The 13,884-nt window shown below is 37.2% G+C and overlaps 1 protein-coding gene across 4 annotated transcripts in view; it reads right to left on the bottom strand.

Moving 5' to 3' along the window:
* Nucleotides 1-13,884, bottom strand: part of BCO2 (beta-carotene oxygenase 2) — a 38,538-nt gene that overhangs the window by 5,160 nt on the left and 19,494 nt on the right. For all 4 annotated transcript variants that reach the window (XM_044257827.1, XM_044257826.1, XM_044257828.1 and 1 more), the window contains 6 exons: nucleotides 13,005-13,216; nucleotides 12,695-12,810; nucleotides 11,329-11,431; nucleotides 6,061-6,189; nucleotides 4,885-5,045; nucleotides 3,718-3,885 (listed from right to left, as the gene is read on the bottom strand). In XM_044257827.1, coding sequence (XP_044113762.1) covers nucleotides 3,718-3,885; nucleotides 4,885-5,045; nucleotides 6,061-6,189; nucleotides 11,329-11,431; nucleotides 12,695-12,810; nucleotides 13,005-13,216 — 889 coding nt within the window. The remainder of the gene's footprint in view (nucleotides 1-3,717; nucleotides 3,886-4,884; nucleotides 5,046-6,060; nucleotides 6,190-11,328; nucleotides 11,432-12,694; nucleotides 12,811-13,004; nucleotides 13,217-13,884) is intronic.

Genomic DNA, 13,884 nt, shown 5'->3' with positions numbered 1-13,884 from the left:
CGGGGTTTGATCCCAGGACCCTGAGATCATGACCTGAGTTGAAGGCAGAGGCTTAATCCACTGAGCCACCCAGGTGCCCCAGATTTAGTGCTATTTTTAAGCTTCACAAAGAGTTAGAGTTTTTAAAATTAATTTTAAATTTATTTAAATTTTTTTTTCCTTTTGTAAAACCATAGCTGAACAAAAAGAGACTGCCAATAATGGTGAATTAGGTAATGTGGATCAATTAGGTAATGTGGATCAACTATCCCACTAAGAATAGCTAAAGAAGCTGAACAAATGTTTAGAACAGCTGTGCAAAGGCACTGGTGAGCTAAAAAGGCAGTGAAGATTATCAGTAGGGCAGAGATTTGGAGGGAGAAGGAAAACCACAGGTAAACAAGATACTGGGGGAAATTTGTTCCCTCAGGATATCAGCTGCTTCCAGGAAAAGGCAGCTGAAAGGTTGAGAAAATGAAAGAATTTTTTAATTAAACTTTTTAATATTCAGATCAGTGCAGATTGGCATGAAATAATACAGAAAAATAAACAATTGATTTAAAAATGGGCAAGAAACTAGAAGAAACATTTCGCCAAAAATATACAAATGGCCAATAGGTACATGAAAAGATGCTAAACATCATTAGTCCTTAGAGAAATACAAATCAAAACCACAACGAGGGCATCTGGGTGGCTCAGTTGGTTAAACAACTGCCTTCGACTCAGGTCATGATCCTGGAGTCCAGGGATCAAGTCCCGCATCGGGCTCCCTGCTCAGCGGGGAGTCTGCTTCTCCCACTGACCTTTCTCCACTCATGCTCTCTTTCTCTCTCAAATAAATAATCTTAAATAAATAAATAGCCATGAGATACTACTTCACCCTCACTAGGGTGGCTATTGTCAAAAACAAAACAAAACAAAAACAGAAACAAAAATGACAAGTGCCAGTAAGACTGTGAAGAAACTGGACCGCTGTGCAAGGTATAGCTGCTGTGGACAATAGTCTGGAGTTCCACAAAACAGTTAGATATAGAATTATCATAGGATCAAGCAACTCCACTTCAGGTATACAAAAAGAATTCAAAACAGGGACTCGAATAGATATTTCTATGCCAACGTTCACAACAACACTACTCACAATAGTCAAAAGGTGAAAAACCACCCAAATGTCAACTAATAGATGAATTGATAAAGAAAATGTAATACAGATCTACAAGGAAATACTTAACTTTTAACAGGAATGAGATTCTGATACATATTACAACATGGATGACCCTCAAAAGGATTACATTAAATAAAATAAGCCAATCACAAAAAATAAATCTTGTCTGATTCCATTCATATTCGGTACCCAGAATAGGCAAATGTATAGAAACAGAAAGTAGAATAGAGGTTTCCAAAAGTCTGGAGAGAGGAGGGAATAGGGACTTATTATTTAATGGGTAGAGTTTCTGTTAGGGATTATGAAAAAGTCTGGAAATGGACAGTGGGTACGGCTGCACAATACTGTTCATGTACAAATGCCACTGAACACCTAAAAATGGTTGAAATGGTAATTTTTATGTTATGTATATTCTGTCACATAAAAAAGAAATAATGAGGAGCTTGGGTGGCTCGGGGGTTAAAGCCTCTGCCTTCGGCTCAGGTCATGATCTCAGGGTCCTGGGATCGAGGCTCCGCATCGGGCTCTCTGCTCAGTGGGGAGCCTGCTTCCCCCTCTCTCTCTGCCTGCCTCTCTGACTACTTGTGATCTCTGTCTGTCAAATAAATAAATAAATAAAATCTTAAAAAAAAAGAAGAAATAATGCAGACAAATCACATGTATCCTTCACCCAGATTCACCAATGATAATATCTTGCATAACTACAGTACAATATCACAACTGGAAAATTTACATTGATATAATCCACCAATTTTATTCAGATTTCACCAGTTCAACACACACTTGTGTGTGTATGTGTGTGTGTGTATTTAGTTCCGTGCAATTTTATCATGTAAATGCACGTGATCGCCACCATACTCAAGATACAAAATCACCACCAAGATCCTTCATGCTACCTATTTTTAAAGATAATTTTTAAAGATAACTCCCCCACCACTTGACCCCCAGTGGGTAGAGATTTTGACACTTTTGGCGAACTAGAGGGACAAAAGGAGGAGTTCAATGACAGCCAAAAAGGAGAATCCCTGATAAACCCCTAGTTTTTTGGGTCAGGATCCCTTAAGTCAGCACCTAAGAGTAAGAATAAACAAGGAATAGTCCATCTCTTTCAGGGACTATACCTGCTTCACAATATTTCAATCCCTGTAACTACACTGAAGGCTATCTGGAACTGATCATGAACTCTAGCAATCTGCCAGAAGCAAGTAAAATTTTCTCTAGAGGAACATAATACCATCCTGGATCTCAAAATATCTCTACAATTTTTCAAACACAATATTCTGTATGCTATAAAAATAAGCGAGCACATGAAAAGATGAGAGAGCATGATAAAAAAAACAAAACAAAACAAGATAACAAACAACAGAAACAAAGCCACAAGGGATCCAGATAATAGAAGCTATCAGACTTTAAGTATTCTGAATATGTTGGAGGAAATCGTCTTAAACTGAGCATGTAGCAGAGAACTAGAAATTATAACAGAGAACCAAATTAAAATTCTAGAACTGAAAAAATGTAAAGTGTTTATTTAAGAACTTAATAGCAGGGTTTAATAGCAGAAAAGACAAAGCTGAAGAAAGAATGAACTGTAAGATAAATAAGAAAATATCCAAAACGAGATGCCTAGAGAGACACAAGGATGGTAAATACTAAACAGAACATAAGCAACAGATGGACAGAGTGAAAAGGAGTGACATATGTATACTGCAGTCCCAGGCAGAAGAGAAAGGATTTCCCAAATGTAATATTTGAAGAAATAATAGGTGACATTTTAAAAAACGAATGAAAGACATCAAACCATAGATTCAAGTATTCCTAAAAACATCCACATAAAATAAACAAAAAGAAAGCCATATTGAGAGATACCATAGGACTAACTACAGAAAATCAAAGAAAAGATTTTAAAATCAGAGGAGGAAAAGTGATCAACTTCAAAGGAGCAAAGCTTAGACTGACTACTAATTTCTCAATAGAAATCAGAATACAAATATCTTTAAGTGTCAAAAGAAAATAACTAACAACTTAAAATTCTTTATCCAGTGAAAACATCCTTCAAGAAAGAAGGTAAAATAAAGACTTTTTTTACAGGCAAAAATATAGATTTCATCAGCATTGTATCTGAACTAAAGGAAATACTAAAAAAATATCTTCTGTCAGGAAAATGATTCCACATGGAAGCTCACAAGACAGGGAGGAATTAAGAGCAACTGAAAGATACAGATGTGGGTAAATGGGTAGTATGGGGAACCATGATCACATAAAGCAATACTGCCTTACAGGGTTTAGTAGAGAGAAAAATAAAATATACAGCGACAGTAGTGTATAAATTGGGAATATGGCAAAGGTACAGGTCAGAGTTCTTGGATTGTCTGCAATTCATCTCTTGGTTTTCTTTACTATACTTTTTATTTATTAGGTATTAAGTAAGTACTTCAAATTATTTTTAAGTATTAAATAAGTAAACGATAAAGCTGTATCTTCAATGCTTCAAAAACCATTCTCCTTATCTGCCAAAGAAGCAAGAGAAACAGCTAATTCCAAAGTCAACCAGAACCTGACAAATCAGAGATGTTTACCTGATCAAGCCCTGCCCCAGCTTTCCTAAGATTCTGTAGTTGGTAAGCTTCCAGGCTTCTTCCATCATCTTGACAGCACAAATCAAGTACAACACAGCCCTGGTCCTCAAAGGCATTGATTTGATGAAAAGTAACAAAAGGTTTACTGTAGTACATTCCTGGAAGCAGCTGCAGGGGAAAATACAAACAGTGAAAAAGATAGATAGATAGACAGATATATAGATAGATCTGTAGATATCTAGATAGATAGATATATCTAGATATAGATATAGATAGATATAGATATCTATATATCTATATATATATATATACAGATCCACAAAGTTTAAATTAAAAAGATTCCCTCCCCTTTAAATGAAAGGCCTAGTAAGTATAAAAAGTAGAATTTGGAATGTAGAAAGACATCTTGATTTAAGCATCCTTGTTTAGCTGTCACGTCGCATATTAAACAATGAACTGGGCTATCTGATACAAATCAATCAACGGTTACAACAAACTTAAAAGTCCTGATGAAGTATGGCCCAATGTTTTGAGGGATAAATAAATCCTAGAGTCTATCTTGTATGATTAAATAGAAAATACTGCTACTAATTAGCTTATGAGGAACACTTTGAAAAAATGCACTCATTACCAAAAATAAGAATGTTGTAATGAAATTAGGGTACAATAAATTTAGGATATTATCTCTTTAAAAAGACTAAAAGAAGACAAATATAATAGAACTACTAACCAGAAGTATAGAAAGGCATTTAACCAACACGTCTTGGACTTTGGTAGGATTATCACATTTACATATCAAGAAGCCACAGAAGTAAGCAATTAAAGTAACAGTGCAAAAGTTACAGGACCTCTGCATGAACAACATTCTCCTTAGCAAATACTACGATATGGAAAAATCCATGCTAAAACGCGAAGGTTTCCTACATGCCACTTTAGTTAAGGCAGATAATTAAAAGTGTAAAACCATTTCTTACAACTTTCTAATATGCAGAACTCACTGTAGTAACTAATAAGTGAGCTAGCCATACCTACTCTACGGAAGAAGGTAATATCCTTGATTAAGAGAGTCTTGCACAAGCAATGCCCAGGGAAGGTAAAAATCAACCACAGGAAAATGTGTCTTTATGTCTAATCATTTTCATGATGAATATACTCAAAATACTCCACCTGTCCAGTGTTCTTATCCACCACATGAAACCGTGTATTATACTGGGGTTCCCAGCTTATTCCATCTGAAAAGGCCTTTCCCCGAATTCTAGAAGTGATCATTTTCCACAGATTCATCTTTAGAGGCTGTTCAATGAAGATTATATAGTTCCTTGTCATTCCTAAAAGGTTCCAGCAAATAATAAAATGTTATCTGGCAATTAAGAGTTCTCTGAAATGTGACAGTTACGGGGACTTATCTGATGTCTGGACATAGTACTGCTGACCTAAGCAAAAGCCAGCCAGAAATAATCCTTCACTATTTCCCACCTTTGCTTTACATATTTCCTGTTCCTACATAAAAAGAGGAACTATTTAGAGCAGCTTGGGGTGAATGCCCTCAGCTTGCTTTTTATCTTTCCTGTTTTTCTTTTCAAATTATTTTGGAACAAAGTAAAGAAGCATAATATTAAAGCGTCATTTGCGATCGAGGTGTTTATTCTGTATTCCATTTGCTATTTATACTGAAGGTAAGGATTCAGGAGGAGACTGGCTATAAAAGTTTAGAATGTAGAAAATAAATATTCCAAGAAAGAGCTAAAGCAATGGAACTGAATAAAAATTTCTCCCAAGAAATATAATCAAGACTTTTTCATGGATGATTATTACCTGTGGCTTAAAGTTACCTAAATTTTGAATTCTGTCAATTGTTTACGGTCAAGTGATTTTTTTTTAATTAAGACTTTACCTTTTTTAGAGTAGTTTTAGTTTTGTAACAAAATTAAAGGGAAGGTACAGAGGCTTGTCATATACCCTCTGTCCCCAGACATACAGAACCTCCCTATTATCGACACCCCCAACAGAATGGTTGGTACATTTGTTACACCTGATGAACCCATAAGGACACATCAGAAGCACTCAAAGTCCATAGTTTACATTATGGTTCACTCTTGATGTTGTCAACTTTTAAATAATTGCTGTATTAAAATAAATATGTCTTTTTAAGCAGTCATTTGCCCAGGATAAGAAGTATGCGACTAAACAGAATAAACTTCATTGGCATTAAAATGCAGCCTTGGTCTCATTATCAGCATACTTTGAGAAGCCGTATAGACATAGTATTTGCCCAAAACAGTTCTTCTGCTACACCAACATTAAGGCAGATGCCACTGTAATTTACCTTATCTCTGGCCTTACCAAAGCTATGGTAGTAAGAAGGTTTCATCCTCTCTGCGGAGGCAATAGAGCATATCACCTGGGCTCCGTGGAGTGTCTCCCCAAGATCCACCTTCTCTGGAGGAACCCGAATAACATTATAGCAAGAACCTGGAAAACAGAGTCCTGTCTTGTTTTACACATATTCTAGAATAAAAGACAACCCTCGAGCTCATGGACTACACAAAAGCAGTTAAGAGATTTATACAACATATGCCTGATATCCATATTTCATAAAATGTTATTTCAAACAAAGTCTTGGATTAAAAAAAAATACTAATTTTATGAAAGTCACATCAGGGAATGTTTTAAAGCAATACACACAAAGTATCAACCAACAGTTTATTGCATTTTTTTTTCAAGATTAGTAGCTATGTTTATTGCATTTTAATGCTCTCAAAAGGTTACCCTCTCACTCCCTGAAGATGAACTCATTCTCTACAGCAAAAGATTAGGTACCAGACAGGAATCCTCAAATTTTACTTGTCCCCACCCCACTCCCCCATCGCTACAACCACAGTCTCCATGTGCCCCTACACCCCCTTCTTCTCTCCAGTCCTCTGGATCCCTGGGGTCTCTCCAAGTCCTGTCTCATGCTTTCTCATCAATGCATTCATGCAATCACCTTCATTCATGTAATCGTTCATCTTACTGCTTCATCAAGAATCAGCTCAGGCAACCACTCCTCAAGCAGCACTCCAAGTCTTCCCTACCCCAAAGGTATTTGGTGCCCCTCCTCTAAGCCCTGGTTATATCCTATACACTTACAGTACTTATCTTACTGAACTATAATTTTGTGCTTGTTTATCTCCTTTCTAGTACACTGGTGAGTTCTTCAAGGGCAGAAATGGATTCCTCTTTGCAACCTCAGTACCAAGCAAGGACTTAGCATTCAATAGGCACAGTACAAATAGCTATTGACAGGTTAATTAACAACATTTTTTAAAGTAATTCAATGAATAAACAAATACTGAGATCATCTCAAATTATATTTCTGGTATTAAAATTGCCAAAGCTGGTCCTGAAAAACTGGATCGATAGCCTACAGAATTTTGCAATCACTGAGCTTCTTTTGGAACAAAATAACCATACAGTTCTCTATTCATTTGTTCAGCAACAACCTACTGAGTGCCAGCTACATTCCAGGCACTCTTATGAGTGTCCTAAGTTTATCTTCCAGACAGTTCTATACAGCAGTGTGCAAATATACAAAAGGCTCTTCTCTGATGAAGCCCAAATAAAGCATTCATAAGTAAAAATATAAAGTATGAGATGATGATAAGAACTACAAAGAAAAATAAAACAAGGAACTGGGATCAGGAGTAAGATGGAGGCCACTCTTTGCAATTTTCGATATGGTGATCTGAGAAGGCTTCGCCAAGAAGGTGACATTTGAGGAAAGACCAGGAGGAGGTGAGAAAGAGAGCCTTGAGGACACCTAGAGAATCACATTCCAGGCAGAGAGAAGAGTAAATGCAAAGATTCTCAGCCAAGAGTAAGTCTGGAGTGTTCAAGTAACAGTAGGGAGGCCAGTGTGGCCCTGTTACAGTAAACACGGAGAAGAATCTAAGGAGACAAGGTGGGTGGGTTAAAAGGATAACTAGCTGATGTGCTGAGCGTGAGCTGACGCAGGACAGAAGCACGGAGACCCGTTAAGAAACTGTTGGGGTCGATTCCACGTTAAAACATGTTAACCCCTTGGGGCCTGCCTGGGCCTACTTAGCTCTAGTGACTCCATGTTGCCTAGGTAGACATTTTGTTGTTTAATAAATGCCTCAACAGTTATTGATATTAGTTCCAGGTACCTGTTACTAAAACACACACCTAAGACAAAACCATTTTGTTTATATTGGTTCCAGGTAACTATTACTAAAACACATACCTAAAACAAGGCCATTTTGTAGTTTAATAAACGCCTGAACAGTTACTAGTATCGGTTCCAGGTAACTGTTACTAAAACACACAGGTAGGAGACATCCAATCAGCCAATCCCACATATGTAGAGGTCTGCAATTGTGCCCTATAAAAACTAGCCTGTAAGACCAAGGGGCATCGCTCTCTTCGGAGGCGGCCCTGGCTGCCTAGAAGTCTAACTTCTAATGCTTGGCATAGAATAAGGCTTTGTATAACTTTGTCTCAGTCTCGTTCCTTTGATAACGGACCCAACAAAGCTATTACAAAATTCACATGAGAGAGGATGGTGGGCTCACACCAGAGTGCCAACAGCAGAGGTCATATGAAGTGGCTGGATTTTTTATTTATTTTGAAGGCACTGCTGCAATTGCTTTTTGACCAACTAGATACGGATGTGAGAGAGACAGGTGGGAAGGATGATTCCAAAATTATCCTGAGCAACTGGAAGGATGAAGAATCAACTGAGATGGGGAATACTTTAAGCAGAAAAAAATCTAGGGAAGAAGTTCAGAAGTTTGGTTTTTAGATAAATTAATTTTGTAATGCCTATTAGACATCTTGTTAAAAACACCAAGTAAGCAACTGGATATAAAATACTGGAGAGGTGTGTCGGGGATATAGGTATGTTCTGAGCACTCATGATATATAAACAGTGATGAGTTATAAAAGTGATAAAAGACAAGCTCTACAGTTCAAGAGTATCATAATACCATCTAACTGATTACATATATTTAATTAGGACTAAAAACTAGCTGGATTGATTAATGTTTAGAGGATTCTTGTTCATTTTTAAAAGCCCTTTAAAAATATATGGAAAGGCTAAAACAATTAAAAGCTTTTTACTTAACCATAGAAATTACTGGCAAGCACTTTACTATGAGAATAACCACATTTCCTCCAAATACAACTTAGGTATTGAAGTTCCCTGCAGGTACATGTACATTTGAGTTCCAGTTTAAAAACTCCTCACTGGACTAAATCATCAAGTAAAAAGGAGGAGGAGGAGAGGGAAGAGGAAAGAAAATTCAGTTTCAGTTGAGGTTAGGAGATGGTAAAGAGAAGAACTTCCCATCTCAGAAGCTGGATTAAGTGACAAGACTCAATTCACTAAATTTAACCACTCTTAGTTAATGAACTGTTCTAACCACAAGTTGTGAAGCCCTAAGCAAGGCAGACAGATACCCAGGAAACATCCTCCGCAAAGAAAAGCCCAGAAAAATTACCTCCCCAATACCGTGAGTCTAACTCTGGAAGACTCTTCAGGACTTTGTGTAATAGCAAATTGAGGCAAAGTAACAAGACAGCCTCTGATGACTGGGGGCAGGTTTTCTCAAAGATCCAGGAGTCACTTACACCAAAATCACCTGAGACCTTGTTCGCAGGCGCCAAGATTAGGCATAAGGGGGTGGTTAAAATGCAGATTCTTGGCCCTATTTCAGGTCTACTGAACCAAAATCTCTGAATATAAAGCCCAGTAATCTATATTGCTAGAAGTGTTCCAGAACATTCTTAGCCACACTAAAGGCTAAGAACCACTGGTCTCATGACTACTTATTTTAGAATATGTAATTCAGAATGGTCAGTTTTTAATCATATTATGAACTAGTTACAAAGTTATCTACTTGATTAATAGAGTCAATTTATTATGAAATATATTTTTTGTCAACCATATTAACAAGTAAGTAGTTTTTAAAAAGATAGGTACACCTACTTAGGAGAATTCTATGCAGCCGGTTCGGCAAAATGTTTCTTGACACAAGAAATAATTAACAATAGTATCTTAATACGTTGCTAAGGGAAGAAAAAACAGACCAAAAAAGTATAGAGAGCAGACACAATTTTAAATAGGAATCTTTTTTTAATGATCAAAATAGATGGATGGACAAAAAAAAACTGCTGAGTCAGTTTACCCATTTGCTGAAACATTTTACCTAAAAGGGTGTTTGCTGTGTACTATAACAGCTTTGAAGGATAAAACCCTATCCTAGATCAGGTAAGAAAGATGAGAGAGAAACCTGAGTGACGAAGTTTCAGGGTACCTTGAGCCAGTAAAAAACAAACCTGCAGTATTCATTATAACAGTCATCACATGTGTAAATACGAGAGGTAGAGACCAACAACCTGAAGGAAGCCAACACTCACTCACCAAAACTATAAATGAACCTACACAAAAGTTAAACTCTACAGAGGTTTCACAGGTTATAGATGATAGATTGACAGCTAAGATAGACAGAAATATCTAACACCTACCCATTTCTCTTTTGTTTTTTCGAGATTTTATTTATTTATTTGAGAGAGAGAGAGCATGGGAGGGAAGAGGGTCAGAGGAGAAGAAGACTCCTCACTGAGCAGGGAGCTTGATGCAGGACTTGATCCTAAGACTCCGGGATCATGACCTCTGAGCCAAAGGCAGTTGCTCAGCCAACTGAGCACCCAGGCACCTGACCCATTTCTTTTCAAACAGAGAGACACGTACTCAGGTTACAGGAACATGAATTTGCATGCTCTGAGAGTCTAACATACTCATTAACGAATAATTACTAAGATAGTCTATCAAAGTGACTTTGGGTGCGATTCATGCTCAAGACTCATCTTACACACTTAGAAGCTTGCCTAAGCAAGTATCCTAAAACTTCTCAAGGTTTACTGCCATTGTCTATATAATGGGGGCGATAATAGTACCTTTCTCGGAGAGTTGTTATAAGGATTAAATGACAAGATATATGGAAAAATGCTTAACACCAACGTACACTAGATATTGACACTCAATAAATGTTAGCTATCATTATTAGCTATTAGAACTTTCTGGGGCAGATGGGTAGGCAACTGGAAAATATGTGGATGATGAGTAAAGAGATGTGATATAAACAGTTGGAAATGCAACCCCACTATAACCTTAACCCACTCCATAGTGTGTTACTCTCATAATAAAAATAAATTCCTTCCCATGTAATAAACAATGTACCTTCCCCATATCTCTTTGCTGCAGCATTCTATATTTTTTTGTACTTACAATATGATTCTTTTTAGAAATTCAAGTTTGAGAAATACATACTGGAAATCCCTACAATGCCTGTGAGATGAAAAGCACAATAGAACATACAAACATAAGTCGTGCTGAAAAGGTCAAACAGCACATCAGTTGCTAAGCTTATGTGTACAAGGACCACAGAACACAGTAAATTGTAGACTTTAAGCTCAGTTATACCAATTTGGAGATTTCTTTCTGAACTTTCAAACTAAGTTCCTATAGGCTCACAGATTTAACCATAATGAAACCCTGGGAAGATAGTTGACTTCTAATTATTTTTAAAAAGGCCTCTGTTCCAACTTTACCATGCAGCCCATATGAGTTCCCCATGTTGTATGCTGTTCCATCTGGGTCGTAATGAGGATGTGCAGTTGCTCCATTCACAGCAATAAATTTGCTCCAGTCTACCTGCAAATTTAAGACCATCAGGACTTTTAAATGTTACATAAGCAGATCTCTACTTAGACCCATAGGCAATAAGAATGTGCCAAATATTTTAAAAATGGAATAGGAAAACTATAATTTAATCCCTAATATCTCACCTCTAAGAAATCAAAATTATTTTTCCTATTAAAGAAACTAAGTAATAAACAAAAAAACTCCACTACCAACAACAAATGGACAAATAAGATTATCCAATATGTATTTTTTCATCAAGATCATAGAAAAGTATAAAAAATAAGAATTAGGGGCGCCTGGGTGGCTCAGTGGGTTAACGTCTCTGCTTTCGGCTCAGGTCATGATCCCAGACTCCTGGGATTGAGCCCCCGTATAGAGCTCTCTGCTCAGTGGGGTGCCTGCCTCCCCTTCTTTGTCTGCCTCTCTGCCTACTTGTGATTTCTCTGTCAAATAAATAAATAAAATCTTTTTAAAAAATAAGAATTAACACATACCTGGACCCCTGGGACTAATAATACATTATATGATTATAAAAAATTAAAAAATATATATAAAATGAAAAAAATTGACGATCTCTATGAACCAGGAAAAAAAAGGAATTAAAATTAAAATTCTGGTCCAAATTTTATTTACCTTTTTTTTTTTTTTTAAAGATTTTATTTATTTATTTGTCAGAGAGCAAGAGAGTGAGAGCACAAGCAGAGTGGCAGGCAGAGGCAGAGAGAGAATCAGGCTTCCACTGAGCAAGGAACTTGATTCGGGACTTGATCCCAGGACCCTGGGATCATGATCTGAGCCGAAAGCAACGGCTTAATCAACTGCACCCAGGTGTCCCCAAAATTTCATTTACTTTTAATTAAAGTGTTAAGTGAATGCAGCATGGGTCCAATGGACTAGACAATCTCTAGTCCAACTCTACCTATAGCTAGGAAGAACATGAAATGGCCAGAGTAAATATGTACTATTCTATCTCTCCTTTACCATAGCCTTCAGATATTAGGATTAAGGAAGTAGTAGTCTAGAATTGTCTCTCTTTTTTAAAGAGTTTATTTATTTTTGAAGGGGAGGCAGAGGGAGAAAAAGAGAATCCTGAAGCAGACTCCCTACTGAGCACGAAGACGGACACGGGGCAGGAAGAGCCAGCTGCTTAACTGCCTGAGCCACCCAGGCGCCCCTTCAATTTCTTCTTCAGATATATACTACTCTAAAAAGCATTCTGAAAGAAAAGAAATTTTAGGGTCTATTTTATTCATTTTTTAGCCTTTATTTTACCTTTTCTGTTTTTTCCAGAGTTTTAATGTCCACTTTATTCATAAAGTTGGTCTCAGTGCTAACATAGTAGTCACCCTTGTACCGCACATAGTTGACACTGGTATTGTCAGTTAGTGCTGAAACCAAACCCCAGAGTTAAACACCACAAGGCACTGTAACACACAGAGCAACAGCACAGTTTAAATATGCTCTCATACCCCCCCAAAAAAAAATCTATTTCAATGTATGTATTTATATAGATTGAAGCAAATCATAACTAAATAATCATCATTATCACCCACAAATTCTGGGTATGGTAAAGGCTGCTTACCAAGTGGCTCAAACTTTGACATGAAACGTTCAAAAACATTCTTGCACGGATCAGGGAGAGCCAGCGTGCCAAATTCTGAGATCACAATTCGGTCATGAACACTATTGGTCTTATATGTATCACTCTGCAGGAATTTGCTTCTGTAGGTCACCATGCCCTTCTCCATCTTGAATTGGTGAAGCAAAGCCATTCCATCAAACCAGTGATTGTACCTTCAAACAGCAGGAGCAAAAGAAGAAAAACAAATATCAGTAAGAAAAACACAGGGAGGGGTGCCTGGGTGGTTCAGTGGGTTTTGTCTCTGCCCTCGGCCCAGGTCATGATCTCAGGATCCTGGGATGGAGTCCTGCATCGGGCTCAGGTCATGATCTCAGGATCCTGGGATGGAGTCCTGCATCGGGCTCTCTGCTCAGCGGGGAGCCTGCCTCCCTCTCTCTCTGCCTGCCTCTCTTCCTACTTGTGATCTCTCTCTCTCTGTCAAATAAATAAATAAAATATTTAAAAAAAATTCACACTTAGAAGGTTAAAAAAACCCTCCAAATTGGTGATTCCTAAGATAATTCTGATTTTTACCCTATAGCCAAGAGAATAATGTGCAAGGATATGGAATATTTGACATTTTCTCAATTCAAATGGGTCCTAAGCTTTTAGAAATAGTTATCTTCATATCTTATATTTTCCCTTTAAAATTCTTCAATTTATCAGAATTATGCTAAAGTACTCAAGATGACTGTCCTTACGGGATAATCATTTTGTACATATGATTACAGTAGAAATGATCTACTGAAATGCCAGAATATCAAAAAACTACAGGGAAAAGTTGGCGGCTTTGCTTTTTAAAGGGTTTCACATCATACAGTCTTTTCACTCATGCGCCTGA

Source organism: Neovison vison, chromosome 7, assembly GCF_020171115.1.
Source record: "Neovison vison isolate M4711 chromosome 7, ASM_NN_V1, whole genome shotgun sequence".
Lineage (NCBI taxonomy): Eukaryota > Metazoa > Chordata > Mammalia > Carnivora > Mustelidae > Neogale > Neogale vison.
The sequence above is the reverse complement of the archived record's forward strand: the minus strand, read 5'-3'. Positions and strand labels throughout refer to the sequence as shown.